The sequence below is a fragment of the Pyxicephalus adspersus genome, chromosome 1, assembly GCF_032062135.1.
Source record: "Pyxicephalus adspersus chromosome 1, UCB_Pads_2.0, whole genome shotgun sequence".
Taxonomy (NCBI): domain Eukaryota; kingdom Metazoa; phylum Chordata; class Amphibia; order Anura; family Pyxicephalidae; genus Pyxicephalus; species Pyxicephalus adspersus.
The window spans coordinates 136323799-136340670 of record NC_092858.1 but is presented as its reverse complement, the minus strand read 5'-3'; the positions used below and the strand labels follow the sequence as shown (position 1 = coordinate 136340670).

Here is a 16872-nt window from a genome sequence, read left to right as displayed (position 1 = left end):
ACCCTGTTTTTAATTTAGGTTGAAATACAGGCAGATATAAAAGACATAGAAATGTGCAACATCATTAAATGTATTTAAAACAGTGTAAGCAGAAATTAATCAGGTTCATTACAAATTATAGTATATATTTAACTTGGAATCAGCCCTTTTCAATCCATCTACATCTGCGCTTTGGTCCAAAAACAGTACAAGGAACAAGAGAGTGGGGAATCAAGCCACATGGTAAAAATAATGCTCTTTATCCTTTTAAGTTGCTCCCAGGGTGCTAAAATGTATAGCTGACATTGCAAACAAGAAAGCACTTAAAGGAGTTAAACATAACACCTCTACTAAATTTGGTAATCTTTGTCCCCTTTTCTAGACTAGATTATTCCAGGTAAAAGTCCAGGTTAACTTTATGATATAGGGGCCAGGTGGTGTCTGGTGTTCTGGAGAGTCAAAACACCAGCCAGTAGTACTAAATTGAAGGGTTTATTTCTCTACATTTTCAACCTTGGCCAATTCTTTCACCGCACCCAGTTTTTTGTAGTATCATAGATGGATTACTGAAGTTGCATGGCTTGGCCCTCTTAGGCCATAGTCATATACTCTACCTAGAAACCTTATGATATTTAGATGGCATGTTTGGCCAGATTTCACAATGAACTTTAATGAGTTTGCAGGATTATTTAAAAAAGTGGCCAAGAAACCAAAAGTGAGGGATAACCTAAATTAAGCAATTCCGCTTAATACAAATACAAAGTAAGAGGTGCATTTGCTAGTTTTCGCAGCATGTCTGAGCACCCATAAGCATCATCTATATCAATAGTGGCTTAAAGCTGGAATTCCAGAGCACTTGGCCAGTGTCCCTGTTATATTCTATAATTGATAAACATTATGCACAAATGAACTTGCTTCATGTTGTCTTTTATTGCAGTGAAAGTGAGATTAAAGCCTTTGATTTACAGAAGTACTTATTATCATGGGAGGAAACTCTCATGCTGGTTGCTGTTATTAAAGTGCAGTAATTTCAGGAGGTGGAGTAAAGCTTTCAGCACAATGATTAGACTCTGTTGATCAGTAGAAAGTTTCTCACTGCAAATATTATTTAACTAATTAACAGTTTATATTTTAAATAGCAGTGTCCCGAAATAGCACTTTCCCCTAACCACATTTGACACAAATGAGTACCTTCACAAACAATATTTTCTCATCAGTCAGGGTCTGATCAGTGGGAGGAAAAGAGGAACACAACTTTAATATGAAAACATGTAAGTTACAAGGACTATTTAAAGAAAAAAAAAAAACAATGTTCAACTTTACAAAATAAAGCATCAGGCAGGTGGTAATTGCAGAAAGGGACAAGTGATGTCCTTTTTGCAATAACCCGTCTTACCTGCTTGATTACACTGGGGAAATGTGAAAAGGCTGATCCGTGCATGCGCAGCCTCGGCTTTGGTTGTCAGAGAAACCCAACATTCCCAGCTTCCCTTCCGTGTGCCAGGGATGAATGAACTCTTGTGCACCTGTGTGGGAGTTACCTCACCCCAACATGGCTTCTTTCTGTCTTTAGGAAGAAGAAGAAAGGAAGATGGCAGCACCTTGTGATGGAACACAGACAGGTGAGCCCAGGTTTAGTTCTGCTTTAATAAAATAAATAAATAAAAAAAACCTGTGGGTGAAAGGTGAAGTTTTTTTCACTCTTTATTAATCACACCAATTGAAAGCACTGCAAATTATTAGTTTATATTAAATGAAACCTAAACTCTGTTATACTCACCTGTCCTCATTTTGTCATGGCCCTGCCATCTTTATCCTTCTTCTCTTCCTTGTGATTTTTGTCCATCTTGATTGGGCGTGCAGGGATGAAGCTTTTGCTGAGCTGTGCGTGCCAAATACACAGTCCTTTTCTATTGACAGAGCACATGACATGACAAATTTCATCAGTAAATTGTGACATTTTAGTTTTGGACTGAAAACAATAAATTAGGCAGAGCGCGTGTGGTGGATTAGTGGGTTGCATATTGTTGTATAGAAAATTTATTGTAATTGTGATTGCTTGTTGTTCAATGTGTCATGGTATCTGCTTAAGGGAAATTATCTTGTCTAAACCCATCTGGGCAATCTAGCAAGGAGACCTATTTGAGACTCCTCTGACTTTTACTGTTTTCTTTGTATTTGATATTGAATTAGAAGTTCATGTGTCGAAGCCAGAAGTGCAGGTGGTTCAATCTATATAAAAATCTTTGAAAGTGGATATGATAGACATGGGCAAGAAACAGAGTAGTGGTGATTTCTTGGGGATTTTTTTTGCCTCAGTAATACTTGTTGATTGTTTTTTAGCTCATACAAATTGTGAACATCACACTAGAAGATGTATTTCAGAGCTTTTCTGGGGTTTTTGTTTAAGAATATTATATATATCATATTGCATGTAGCAGAATGATTTGAGGAAATTTTTCTCTAGTCTTGTGTGATCATACATTTTAGTAGGACAGCAGACAGACACTTCACAAACTCCTTTTTGTCTCATTATCTTTCTGTTAAAAAATCAAAATTTGTATATTTTTATTATTATAATTATTAATATTAAAAGATTAACAGAATTAATATTAATTAATATTAATTAAATATTGATTAATATTAACAGAATTTATATAGTGCCAACATATTACGCAGCGCTGTACATTAAATAGGGGCTTCAAATAACAGACAAATACAGACAATGACACAGGAGGAGGAGAGGACCCTGCCCTGTAGATAAATATTACCTAATTTTATAATAAGATAACGAGTGTAAGCAGAGGAGAACAGTATTTTGCAGCAGAACAAACGGGAAATAACTTAAGCACAGAAGTGCATGTAAGTCTAAAAATGTGGTAGCCCAATACTACAGTGTGTTTGAGAAGAGCTGTAATTACACAATAGTGATAACAAATTAAAGTGAGTAGCCACGATTCACAGTTTGCACAAGGGCCCTGTTGTTTTCATTCCTTATTTTTGTCAATAGGTGCTTTTTCATTAAACTGTTACATGTTATATCATATATTGCAGTGTTTGTTAATCAGGGTTCTGTGGAACCCTAGGGTTCCTTCAGAGTTCTCTAGGGGGGTTTGAGAAATGAGCAGTCTGGGACAATGCCAGGTCAGTTTCACAAATACCAATGATCTTTTTAGTTCTCTTTAACAATGATATTACTCCCACTGGCCAGCAATATCGGAGGCATTCTTCCTACTGCCCACCATACAAATGTACTGTGAGCTGTGGATATGGTAATTATAGCAGGGGTTCCCTGAGGCCTGAAAGTTATTTTAAGGGGTTCCCACATGTAAACGGGTTGCAAAACACTAACATAACAAAATGGGAAAATGGAATTACCCCTCATGTAGAAAAAACAAAAATATCTTTAATATTCAGGATTTCATATTAATGATCATGAAAACATTGTATTCACCATTGTAAATTTTTCAACATGTCTTTCACTAAAGTAGGGTATAACTACATACAAAAAAAACAATTGGAGCCCAGGGGGCAGGCAAATGGATACTCACAAGGGGGGTTATTGAGCATGGAGCCTTGAGCCTAGCCAGGGCTGGCCATCTATAAATATAGTAGAAGAAGAGAACAGGTGACTCAACCAAAGAAACCAGTGACAGTGACAAAGCTTGTTGTCATTAATGAATCAGGCCATCTGGTTTTAAAGCATGAATCACTAAGGTACAGTTATATGGCAATTTTAAAGTCTTCTCTGCCTGTCTTTCAAACAATTCACTCTGAACTAGAGGCAATTATCAACATTAACTGAAAATTGGAATGATAGCAAGTAAGGTGTGACTACGCCAACAAAATATCAGTCTTCACTCTCTAGTTCCTATTGCTTTGCTCTAATTAGGGTTTCATTTCTTTCATTAATTTACAGTCCATCTGCTGCTTTCTTTATTTAAGACCACGTGAAAAATTACTGTAAAATAAGTACTAATACGTTTAATTTAATTTCCTATTTTACTACAGAATGCATTTGGCAACCTTTATTTATAAGTAATATACCAAGGTTGGGTGAAATATCAATGGACCTCTTTTATTCTAATGAAAAAAGGGTCAACTTTTAGCCCATAACCTTTAGAAACATTATATGCTCATGTAATGTGTTTGTTACCTCTGTAGTTGCAGATACTTTGAAGCAATTCATCCCTAAAAGCACTAAAGCCATTCAAGCTGTTCTCTCAAAAGCTCAGGTTACACTTTTCCCCATCCCATAGCTCTTGCTTTGTGTTTATATTATAGATCAGAAGACTAAAAGGCTGGTAGAAGAGGAAAGCAGATGCCAAGCTACTGAGAGAAAGACTTTAGAGTGTTTGCTCTGAAGTTTGGGCATTAATTGTCCCTCAGTGTCTGCAGCTCCCCAGGTCAGTGAGGGCTTTTTGCAAACAAAAACACTTTGGTCTTAATAGATTAGCCAAAACATAGAGCAAACCTGTTTTGAATGGTAGGCACCAACAGATACCTGAAAAAAATATTCAGTAATCCCCCATCTCCTAGAAGCCTAAAATGTCAGGGAGTTCTTTATGAAAATTGTGAACAGAGCTTCTGTGGTCACCCTTGTCCCTCACCCATTCCTGTTGTTTGTTCCTTCTCAGTGGACAATAAATGTGATGGCTACTGGGGAGCTCTGGGTACTAAAAACACTTGTAGGCTCACGGAAGTGCCTGTTGCACAGGACAGGAACCAGCCTTACTTGTAACAATTGTTCTGCTTGCAAAGTTTGTCAGCAGGCAGGACTTCATTGCAGAAAGGGCCAGACAATGTCACTTTTGCAATCAGACAGACTTATCTGCCTGTATGCTATAGACCCCCCCCCCCCCGAAAAAAAAAAAAAATTATGCTGGAGCAGAATGAAGTCTCATGCACATTTGCACGGGAGTTATGGCATCCCAGTCCAGCCAATAAACATGACCAAAGTTTAGGAAACCTGTAAGAGAAGAAGATGGCTGCACCAAGGACAGAAAAAAGACTATGAGTGTTTTTAAACAATTGTGAGCAGGCAGTTTTTTTTATTTTATTGCAGAAGAATAATTGCCTGTTTGCCCTGCAATTAAGGACCTGCAATAATAAAAAGCACCAGTTACATAATTTCACCATATGCAAAATATAACTATGAGTATATCAGGATAAAATTAGAACCATGGTCATCAAAATAAAGTTAGTGCTGTATAACAGGTTTGACCATAAGAAAATAAAGAATAAAACATGGAAACCAAAAGTAAACATAAAAAGTAAACATATACCTAAATCATATAGTTTTAAATTATATCTATACGTATCAAGGGTGTAACTGACGAACAATGATAGGGGGTATATCATAGGAGTGGGGGGGGGGACAAGAGAGAGGAAGCTACTTAGAGGATGAATGTGGATGAAGGACTGAGGTGAAAAGGAAGGGTAACAATGCGGTTCCACTCATGGTATTCCCAGGTCTTTTTGCAGATTTTTCTTCAGGGTGCAAGTCAGTTTATCGTTAGTCATTATCCAATTAAGCATATGTGTAGTAAAGTCAAGGGGTATGGTGGCGGCTCTCCAATAGCAACCAATAGTAATTCAGGCCACTAAAAAAATATAAGCAATAATTCGAGAAGTCTGTCTAGGTACAGTATCTTCTAATTTAGAAGAAAGGGCACTCTCCATACTGTTTGGAATATTAGTTTGTGTAATAAGGTTATAAATTCAAAACCAGAATTTCTGGACCTGGGGGCAGCGCCACCAAGCACGACACAGGGTGCCCATCTGGCCATATCCTCTGTACCAGTGATTTTCAACCACCGTGCCGCGGCACACTAGTGTGTCAGGAGAGATCTTCAGATTATTATCCAGAAATTATCCAGTTACCATTGTCGAGTGTCTGTGTTGTAGTGACTGGCAGAATAATGTAATACTCTTGTATTGTATTGCCTTGTTCATTCAAGAGAATTAGCTACAGTGTGTCATTTTGTAACATTTTTGATTTGTGGCGTGCCGCAGGATTTTTTTGATGTAAAAAATGTGCTGTGGCTCAAAAAAGGTTAAAAAACACTGCTCTGTAACATTAAGGGGGGATATATTAATTTAACTTATGCATCCGAACGGGCACCAAACACCAACACATCAGTACTTTATAGTTAGCGTCCATGAGTTGTTGAGGGATATGGAAGACATTGAGATCGCCAACTCCTGCCAGTCTGGAACTCTTCACTTCCAGGTCTGATTCCCACTGGTTCATATAGAAGAGCTTTTTATCAAGAGATAAAAGCGAGTGGTACACTGCAGATATTCTCCCTTGCCTCTTTTGTATTTGTTGCTTTTTTATATCAGTCGGTACTCAGTTTTTAGTATTTGCCTATAAGGATTTGTCTCATTTTAAAAACAAAACTACCAACAGTTTGTTGTGTTAGGTGGCGAAGACTGCAGCTTGTCCTTTTAGATATAATGGCACTTTAAATTTTGGACCACGTAAACGAGGAAATTTTACTTGCATTATGCAATATGATTATTACCTAATGTCTGTCATCAAATGGTTTAGTTTTTTATATTAACATAAATGTAACTTATTAATTTAAAATAAAAAATCTGCATAAAAAGTATAATGTGCATGCATTTTACGATGTATATTTCCCAGCAGAAGTCTAAAATGATACAATACACTGATATTTTCCTTGGTTTCTTTTCTGGCTATAGTTACCCATTGCCATTTTAATATGACACTTACAGATAGACTTTGCAGCACAACAATTTCAGTGATATTGTTTCCGTAAATCAAATTTGTGACTTTATATCATATTTCTGTTTTTTTTCTCCAGGAACTAAAGAAAGACATTAAAAAAGACCTTAGCAGTAAACCCCCAGACAGGCCTAACCAGACCATATCTAATGGCAATGCCTTGCTATCAAGTGAAGCTATCGTCCGGGGATCTGGAAGAGGTAATTGATACACTACTTTTTTATGACTTTGTGTACAGGGAATATGTATGTGTGTCGTGGTTAGCCTTTTCTCAAAAATGCATTTACAAAAATGCGGGAGTTAAAAAAAATTGGGCACTTTAATAAATATATTAATTTGCTAATATAGTTCCTCAATAAATTTTAAAAAATCATATATATAAAACTCTTTAGAAAGAAGAAAAAAACAAACTACACAAAGAATGGGGCTTCAGTTTTTTAAAACAATTTTTATTGAGACTTCAGTATTCTAAAAATTGTGTTATATGACCTAAATTTTGTGATGAAGCCTTCTCCATAATTCATTTTACTCTCCCAGTAGCAAAAAAAAGAAAAGAAAAAAAAGAGGCTTCCCGCTGGATTTTGCACTTCCCAAACATAGATCAGGGAGCAAGAAGTCCAAGACTGCAAGGTCTTCACAGATATGTTACTCTACATACATACATTCCACATTAACAACAACAGTGTAAATATGTATGTGTTTGTTTGTGCATGTTTATGTATATACACTCAATGGCCACTATACTAGGTACACTGAAACTTCTTAGTTCAAGGTTAGACCCCATTTTGCCTTCAGAACTAGTGGTGTTTTGACAGCACAGGGAGCAGGAAAGGTGAATTATTCAGCCTCTTCTTTTGCTGGTATCCCTTTTTCTAATCTTGTTATAATGATACGGCCATTTTTTAATGCAGTAAAGGAAAAAGAATATTTTTTATGATAGTATTTTATTTAGGTGAATACATTTTCACAGAACAGCAGTTATTTCGCTCAATTTAAAAGATACAACACTAACAACCCCCCTTTTTAGTAATTAACCATACATGTGAAAAGAAATATTGCAATAAACCAAAAAATGTTCTTTAAGACCCTTTTATGAGGGCCACCAACCCCTGTGGTACTCTGCCTGTTTTTGGTTCTCCTCTATTCAGAAGAGTTTGGGGCTGAATTTCAACTTGTAGAGAATTCAAGGCCCCATGAATGTCTTGGACCTAGGATACAAAGGGCACAGGAAGCAAAGGAATTATATGAAGACTCACATAAGTATCCTGAGATACTGCACCTCAGCAAAGATGTTACCTTTTAACATAAGTATGGTTCTCTTTGAGGTTATTGTTTCTTCTGGCTTTAGACTTTTAATAATGGACTCTAATCTGATTTATTTTTGTGTCTGAGTTTCACAATCTTCTGTTCAAGTGTTTATCATCCTCAAATTAATTTAACAGCGGTACACTGCTGTCTCCCTTTTTAGCTTTAAAACTATAGCTAAAAGCTATAGGCATGGTGGGACCGGTATATAAGTAAGTAGGGGCTGGTAAAGATTTGGCAGGCACTCTTGAGTACCCTAAAGGGGGTGAATGGTGAATGATGAATGTGGCCAAATTGTTCTGATAGTGGAAAGGATCACACATATATGGGGGACAGAGGGAGGAACATCCAGTCATTGCATCAGAAAGGTGATTGGTTTTGTACCTGTGTATTTATGCAGTGTATGTGTAAAAAATAGACCTGACTTAATAAAGCTTTCTAAGTCTGCAGAAGACAGACTTTCATTGGAGAACCTGGGTGATCCAGCAAACTTGGAGTGGATTTCTTCAAACTCAGCTTGCTATCAGTGTTTTCAATCTTGGGCCAGAATTATTTCTTGTTTGCTGAGTTATCCTGGTTCTCCCAAGATAATCTATCTTCTTCAGTTATGGAGAGTTTTATTAAATCAGGCCCAATGTGGGTATGGGTACTATTGTGTATCAATGATAAAGGAGTGGTTGTGAAATGAATTTTACTAACCACTGACTCTGTATATTACATACATTTGACTTCTATACATATACCTAATTGGCACTTTGTATATAACAAATCTATGACTCTTGCACTCAGTACATTACATATACCCCTCTGTCCTTACCTTTTGTGTGTATGAACCCGATAAAAGAAATAGCACTGTATACAAGTGATACTTCTTCCTAATGTCCCCAACACTTGCAGAGGCAGCCAAGGCATCTGGCACTGATGGCAAGTTATCCTCATGAAGCCATCATGGACTGTTGTTTTGTGTGTCATTGTGCACAGTATAGACCAGGCTAGAATGCTTAAGAGTGTGGAGAAAACTAAAGCAGTGAACATTACTAGTAATGTTCCACTAATGCCACACATACAACTGAATGATTAATAGGAATAAAGGTGATAGTTGCATTATGGGTGATGCCTCCAGACTCACAGTATGACAGCTTTTCTATAGTAGTGGCATATTTCTATTTTAAAGCCCAGTTGGTTTTTTTTTTTGTCTTTTTTTTAAAATAGCTTTTTGTAAACTTCCCCAAGCCTCATTAGAAAACTCCCAATCTTAGCATGCTCGGTGTAAGAGCAGCAGTCTGTCCATAGCAGTCTTACGCACCCTCTCATTTTTATTTATAATCTGATTGCTTGGCTGGGTCCCTATTAGACACATAAAATGTTTTTGTTCCCATACACGGTATACTAAAGCCTCTAATACAAACACACCAGCTATATGATTTATTTTACCATATGTCTGAATAATGAATATTACTTAGCAGGGGGCAATGTAAATTGATTGTGTTGTCAGCCTTAACCAAAAAATGTGCAATTTATTGACAGAATCCAAGGACGATATGGCAATCCATTATCGTTTAAACGATGTCTGCAGAGGATAACTGCTTTGTGCTGTCAACTAGTATTCAGCAAATAGTTCTACTCTAATTGCAGTATAAATGACCTATGGCCATGTATTTCTCATAGCTGTTTCGGAGAGATGTTCATTGTGAGTCATGCTAAGCAGAAGTAGAGAATAACTTCAACTTAACTACTTGCTGTACTTTATTGGTATGTTTCTTGTACATTTCAGTTATCAATGATTAAAATAGCTCTGTGGGTCCTTTTCTAACTCGGTCAAAATACCCCCAACTTTTACCTGAAATAACACATTTTTTTATACTGGATTGAAAAAAATGTCATCAGAAAAATCATCATGTGAAAAATGTGGACATTTGGGGTAAAAAGTGAAGATCACATTAAATCATCTATAAATAGGCCTCTACATTTTCAAGGGAATTTAAAAATATTTTAGTTCTCTGTAGAAGTTTGCTAGAGAAATTTGTAGTCAATGAATCAGTCAGTCCACCACTGGGTGACATGTATGGACATAGCAGCTAAACGTAGTGCTTTTAGGTTGTGAAACTGTACTAGCTTCATTGCACTCTTTATATTATGGTTATTTGAACTTTCTGTTTGTGTTTAATTTCTTTTGAAGAGATGTCAGTTTAGTTTTAGGTGTGTTAACATCTGCGGCACAAAAACGGATGTCTCCTGGACGTCTTCTATGCTTAGCTAGGGGTTCAGGAGCAACACCTGCATTTGCAAACGCCTCTGCAGACATTTTTAGGTGTTTTGGGGCATTTGTTTAGGCTGCACCTGGTTACCTTTTTGTTTTTCCTGACCTACCTATTCACTTGGCTTCCTCCATTAGTCAAACCCACAATTTTTCACACCTGACTCCCATGCTGGTACACTACACTTCCACCTGACTCCCCTTTTCTTGCTGAAACAATAAAATGAAATTTGCAACACCCTTTTTCTGATGCAAGGCTTCAGTTGTCACTCTCTGTCTGTTGTGAGGAATAAATGGGTAAAATGTTTTCCTATGCTTTATCATTCTGAATGGTATTACTGCTGATGTCACATAGCTCCAGATGGTTTTGCACCAGTTAAGCCGGCACAGCACCAACAATACCTTTGGTTTAGGGAACAATACTTTTGCATTAGGGAAGAAGGTTGTTTCCAGTCCCATAGGATTCTGAGCAGTTTCCATGCTTTAAAAACACTTGTGTAAGAAAGCCTGAAAACGCTCAAAATAGCCTGCAAGCCTGCATAGGCAATTGTAAGCGATTCAGTTAAAGTTTATGGAGGCGGCAGAGCATCAAAACTATCCAAAGATGCTACACTAAGTATCTGAATTGCCGCTAATAAACAGCGGCCTGAAAACGCCTGAAAAAACGGCGGCCTGAAAACGCCTGTAATGTTATCTAAAAAATATTTTTTGTTTCAAAAGAAGCTTTGTTTTGCATTTAAAATGATTGATAGTGTCTGCATATTTCATGTTTCTGCTTCCACGATAATAACAGCCTTGAGCAATTTATGAACATTCTTGCCTTTATATGCATCACATAAAACAAATCACTGATTGGATTGCTAGGTAGGAACTATCTGTACTTTTTCTGTTTATATATTAGACACCTTGTGTACAGTGTGACTATACCTGAGACTGAAAATATATTCAGGTTTTAAACATACAATAAATGAAATCCTAAACAATAAACTGCACCTTTTCCCTGAATATGAACAATAAAATATTAACATTAAAACGACTTTCTAACAAGTCATCCCTAACCTTTCTGGCTGCTTTTGATGTGAAGTTATTCATTCTCAAACATCATCAAATTTCACAACAAAGACTTTAAAGTCGGGGTTCTGTTTAGAAATATTTCCTGGCTGTTTACATTGGAGGGATGACAGGCTGGCAAGAACTGTTCTCAGAAAAACTGTGTCTGTGTTGTCAAGTTAGAAAAAAGATTACTTATAGATACGGTGGTTAATAAGGACTTCTTGTGTTTTTATTGCTTTTTCAGAATACGTAGACACCTTAATGTGCATGATCTGGGCACAGATTTCCTTTAGCATAGAAACAAATTCAGGGAAACAAATTCTTTCCCATTCATGAGTTATTATAATCATGTAGGTGCTAAAAACCCCAGACTGTACATAAGTACACCTGGTCCTCAGCCTCTAATTTATCAGTCAGTGATTTCCCACATTGCCTTTTAAAGTCTTTGCTCATTAAATAACACGCATGCTGCAATCAAGCCACCATCTACTTTTTAAAATTCATGTTCACACCGGCAATATAAAACCAGTAACTGCTAGGCTTTTTCGGGAACCTGGAAATGCTTGTGCAGGCATTTACCTGTGGATGCAAAGCCTAGAAAACTTTTTTCCACTTCTAGTCTTCCAGAATGCCTCAAACCGCTTAAAAAGAGTTCTGAGTAAAAGCAGTAAAAAGTAGTTTCAGTTTAAGTGGTACTAAATTCAAGAAGAGCCGGTACGAATGAAACAGGATATTTTTCAGGCTGGTTGTTATGGGCTCCCAGGAGATCTGGATACATTAGGTAATTTAGTAAGTTTTTTTCTTTATATTGAAAAAGAAGTTTTAGAGGATAGACCCATCTATATCTGATATCATGGGTGATAGGAGGTTTAAAAACTTGTTGATCAACATGGAACTGTTATTGTGACTATATCTGAATTTGTTTAGTGTTATCTTGGATTTCTAGACGTGTACTGTACTTGTATTCCTTATTGTTTCATGATTGACTTTTTGGTTTAAGAATCATGTAACAGTCCTGTGATGTATATGCTGATCAAAAAATATATAGACTGGTAAAATTTATGGACTGCTTTTAGACGTTTTATAAAATTATTAAAGTACTTGGATTTTATAACTTAGCACCCTATCCTAACCATACGGAACACAAATTCCTATTGAGGTGCCTTTTCCTGAAGTAAAAATACTTCCTTGTGGGAGTTCCTTAAGAGCAAGACTACAATTTATGCATCCTAACTATAACCCCTTGCTCCTCAATTTCTAGGTACTAGGTTGTTGCTGTCAGGTAATAATTCATACATGGATTATTTACTGTCTGTTTCCAGACCCAAAACAGATCCCACAAATGTTAACATATTTTCTAGTCGTTTTATTTTATTATCATCTTTAAGATTCGGTTTGCAATACATTATATTTTGTAGTGAACCCCATGGGTCCTTCAATTTTTGTTCAAAATATTTTAGTCAGTAGCCTAATCCATATAAATTTTGTCTGCAGTGATTTTGGTTGTGGCTAGCTAAATATTAGTTCAGTTATTTCTCTGTAAATAATGGAGGAACGACAGTCTGGGCCTGTGGAAGCCTGGGAATTGGGAATGTGAATGGAAATCTGGAGTATCATTTGCTATTATTGTGTATTTTATCCTTTCTCATAATATTTAAAGTCTGTTGGGGTTTGGTGTTGTGAAATGATGTTGGTTAATGCTGATATGTTGGATCTATATGTTTTGGGAATTGAGGTGCACACATAGGTTCCTAGTAATCATTCTGACTATAGATATTCATGCTTGATGTAACTATTGCTAGATGGAATGTTCTGTCTGTTCAGAATTTTGGTTGTAGCTGGTTTATATGCCTAAACACCTGACAGGTTTGGAGTACATCTGCCACCCCATTCACAAGAGTTATATTATAGATGATTTTTAATGATAGCTATATCACTTTCTGTTCTTCTTCCCTACAATAACAAACATGTATTGTCAGTTGTAAAGGAGATGCAGCTCAAGTTATAAATCTAGTAAATGTAGCTAATATATCTTCCAAAGAGCCCAGGAGCGTGTTGAGAGTATTGCACGAGGCAGATACACTTCACTCTTGTAATATTACTGGAGTTTTCATTGTTAGATTTGGAAAGCAGAATGCAATGTTATTACAGATACCCCAATGGCTATTTTATGTGGAAGCACGTACTCAAAGTACTTTTCTAGGAAACATAACTCATCATTAAATAAATTAATGTTGCTGCCTGGAACATTATAATATTTTACTGCAGCCTAATGCACTTATTTAATAGAACACTGGTGTTGTTTCTTGTTGAACTGTATTCGCTTTTACTGGTGGGGATATTTGTTCTTTTTATCTAATTTTACAACCCCTTTGGTTCTTTGCACTACAAACCAACTGTCATGGTGAGACCTTACAAAATGTAAGAAGCTTGGATGTGGGGCACAGTGTATATATTGTAATAGTGCTTGGCAAAGATGAATAGAGGTAATAGTACAGTAGAATCCAGGTTATCGGGAACTCAGATAACCGTCCCCCAACAGATCCGCTCTCCTGATTGCTCCTGCAGCCCTAGCTGAGCTGTGGCATGTGTTCTGCATCCAAGAAAACATACCACAGCTCCGCTAGGGCTGCCGGAACAATCAGCAGAGCGGAGCTGTCAGGAGCTGCTCCAATTCGTGATTGGCTCAAGCTCATGAGGGTTTCCCCTTTCTCAGCCATTCAGCAATAGAGGTGCATATGGACAAGGCTCCCCATTCAAGTCTAGTTCTGAATGGCTAAGAAACCTCAGTTTCAGGGTAACCTCAGTTAACTGAAAACTACACTTTTACGGAATCGGCCATTCTCTGTGGGTGCCGGATAACTAAGGTTCTACTGTACTCACTTTTAGGGTAGTGATCCATGGGGCACAAGAGTCAGTGTAGTTCAACATCTTGCAGCCAGATTTAACACACTTAGGAACTGATACCTGGAGTCAGAGTTACATAGTTAAGCTGAAAAGAGACATAAGTCCATCAGGTTCAACCACAAGGGAAAAAAACATATCCCAGATAGAATCTCTATAGACATAGTTGATCCAGAGGAAGGCATAAACCCTGGTACAATTTTCACCAATAGGGAAAAAATTATTTTCTGATCCCGTGAGGCAATCGGAGGTTCCCTGGATTACAGTCTGTTATCTATACTTTAAAAACTTATAAAACTTATAAAATACCAGGGTTATTCTCTGCTTCTAGAAAAACATACAGCTTTTTATTAATGCAATCTCAAAGCCAATAAAGTTAATCTGCTGGTATATTATGAAGGCAGACTGAGTACTTATAACCAGAAATAACAGAACTATGCCCAAGAGTAATGAGCCTGATATACTATATCTCTCCAAGACTAAAGAAACTGTCATGGGTGAACCTGGGTGACCAGGCAAACCTAAAATGGATTCGGTCCAGGACTGAAAACATTCAATTAATAGCAAATGTTTTAAAGAAATCCATTTCAAGTTGGCTGGATCATGTAGGTTCACCTATGATTTCTATGTGTTTATCTTCTCCAGTCCTGGAGAGCTTTAATAAATCAGGCTCAATGTGTAGTCATCTTTACACCTCTCTTTTAATGCATTTTCATTAAACCGATCTTGTTTTAAAACAATTGCTATATTAGTTAAGAGAATATAGTAAGTTCTGTCTCAAACAGATCTCTGTCATAAACATGATAAACTAGACCATAAAATGTAAAACCAGTGTTTGAATAGTTTAAGCACCTGTTTTTTCAGTACTGGTTGTGTTATTCTTACCACAAATTCACCCACACAGGTAGAAAAATGATTGGCATGATAATGCTCTGTTCATGTTTTTCCTGGGTCACTGTATTTATGTTCCTTTCAGATTTTCTTGCAGCAGAGCCTACATCTGTGTGCAGAATGGCATGTAGATATATTACTATATTGTTAGGAGTGAATCACCCATCGTGTAAAGTGATACTGAACTTTGAAACTGAAAAAAAAAGAACAAATGCTCATTTGGGAGTCCAGTAGTTTGATTTCTTCTTATGCAATTACATTTTACTGTGTGCACCTGCAAACCTAGCCCGTTTCGACTTTGTATCATATAATTGGAGTGATTTCATTGAATGATTATATTGTAGTAATGTTACAGAAAGTATCTGTGTTTAATTACAGGCAACACAGCAACCACTAATCTGTCGTTCTCTTAATTTGCCATAGCCTACCTTGGTTCTTTTAATTTACATTTACAATAGGTATGAAGAATATATCAAACAGGTTTTTATATGCTGTATAAATGGTCTTGCAGGCGCATTGTTTTTGCCAAGCTACATGTTTAGAAAAAAAGCAAATATGATAGCATAATCCAAAAAAAATGTTATTATTGAAGTTACATTCATACTAGTATAGTGATGAGATCCAACACAATCTAATCCAGGGTTCCAGAGGTTGCTAGGGGTTCTTTGAGCAATGAGCAATTTGTGCGAAATTCTTCCCACTGTTCGGCAATGTAAGAGGGATTCTTCCCACCTACCACCACACTAATTTACAGTGATTTGTGGATATACAGTTGACATTCAAAAATCCGGCAACCTCCGGACCTGAGGAGTGCTGGATTTTTGAAAATTCTATTTTTTTTAAGGGTATACTTACCTCCACACTGAGGCCAGCCTTCCTCTCGCAGCACCCGCGGACATCTGGCACAGTTCCAGGGAGCAGGCAGCAGGGATGTCTCAACATGTATTTAGTGTAGCAAGCAAGAACCTAACAGCTGTTTCTGCAAAACAGCGCCATCAAAACATAAATGGCCAAACAGTATACTACAGTCCCTGTTTTGAAAATGCGATCTGAAATTCATGCCTGAAAACTGAAGGAAACAAATTATCGATGGTCGGATTTCCGATTGTCAACTATAGTAATTATAGAAGGGGTTTCCGGAAGACCTGAAAATTATTTAAAACAGTTCTCCCATGTTCAAATGGTCGAGAAAGGCTGATCCAATATGTGATAAATACCCAACATCAAGCATTCCATAATAATCATATTATGTTTATATAATATAAAATTATTATAAATGTGTTAATGTTAAGCATTAGTAATTGTTTAAATTGTGGATGGATAAATGGAAGGAAACAGACTTTGATCCTCTAGCCATTCCTTATAACTTGTCATGACCACAAGAAGAAGAAATTTACCCCTAACTCCATTTTGACTGTTATATCACTGCTTTGCTGTGAGCTGTACTCGTTGGTTCTCCTGTCTAGAGCAGGTGTCCCCAACCCCCGGTCCACAGCCCCCGGTGGGTAGGGCCGCACCGGCCATAGCCGCAGACCATTTACACTGTACAGGCTTAGGGCAGTGGGTGGGTTGTGTCTCTGGGTTTTGGCATCATAACGTCACTTGGGAGGAAGTTTCTTCCCCTTTGAGTGACACACGGCTCCCCGCGCATGCACGGTCTGGAGTCCGTACATTTAGTGGTTTGCGAGCTAGAAAGGGTTGGGGACCACAGGTCTAGAGTGTTGTCTATACT

General features: G+C 37.2%; 1 protein-coding gene across 2 annotated transcripts in view; it reads left to right on the top strand.

The window, feature by feature from the left end:
* The window catches only part of SH3KBP1 (SH3 domain containing kinase binding protein 1), a 198463-nt gene that overhangs the window by 80596 nt on the left and 100995 nt on the right, over window positions 1–16872 (top strand). The window contains exons 1-2 of one of the 2 annotated variants that reach the window (XM_072428065.1): window positions 1572–1601; window positions 6810–6930. In XM_072428065.1, the coding sequence (XP_072284166.1) occupies window positions 1587–1601; window positions 6810–6930 (136 nt within the window). In that variant the 5' untranslated portion in view covers window positions 1572–1586. Of the gene's footprint in view, window positions 1–1571; window positions 1602–6809; window positions 6931–16872 lie in introns of those variants that run through there. The other variant, XM_072428055.1, reaches the window with a different exon arrangement.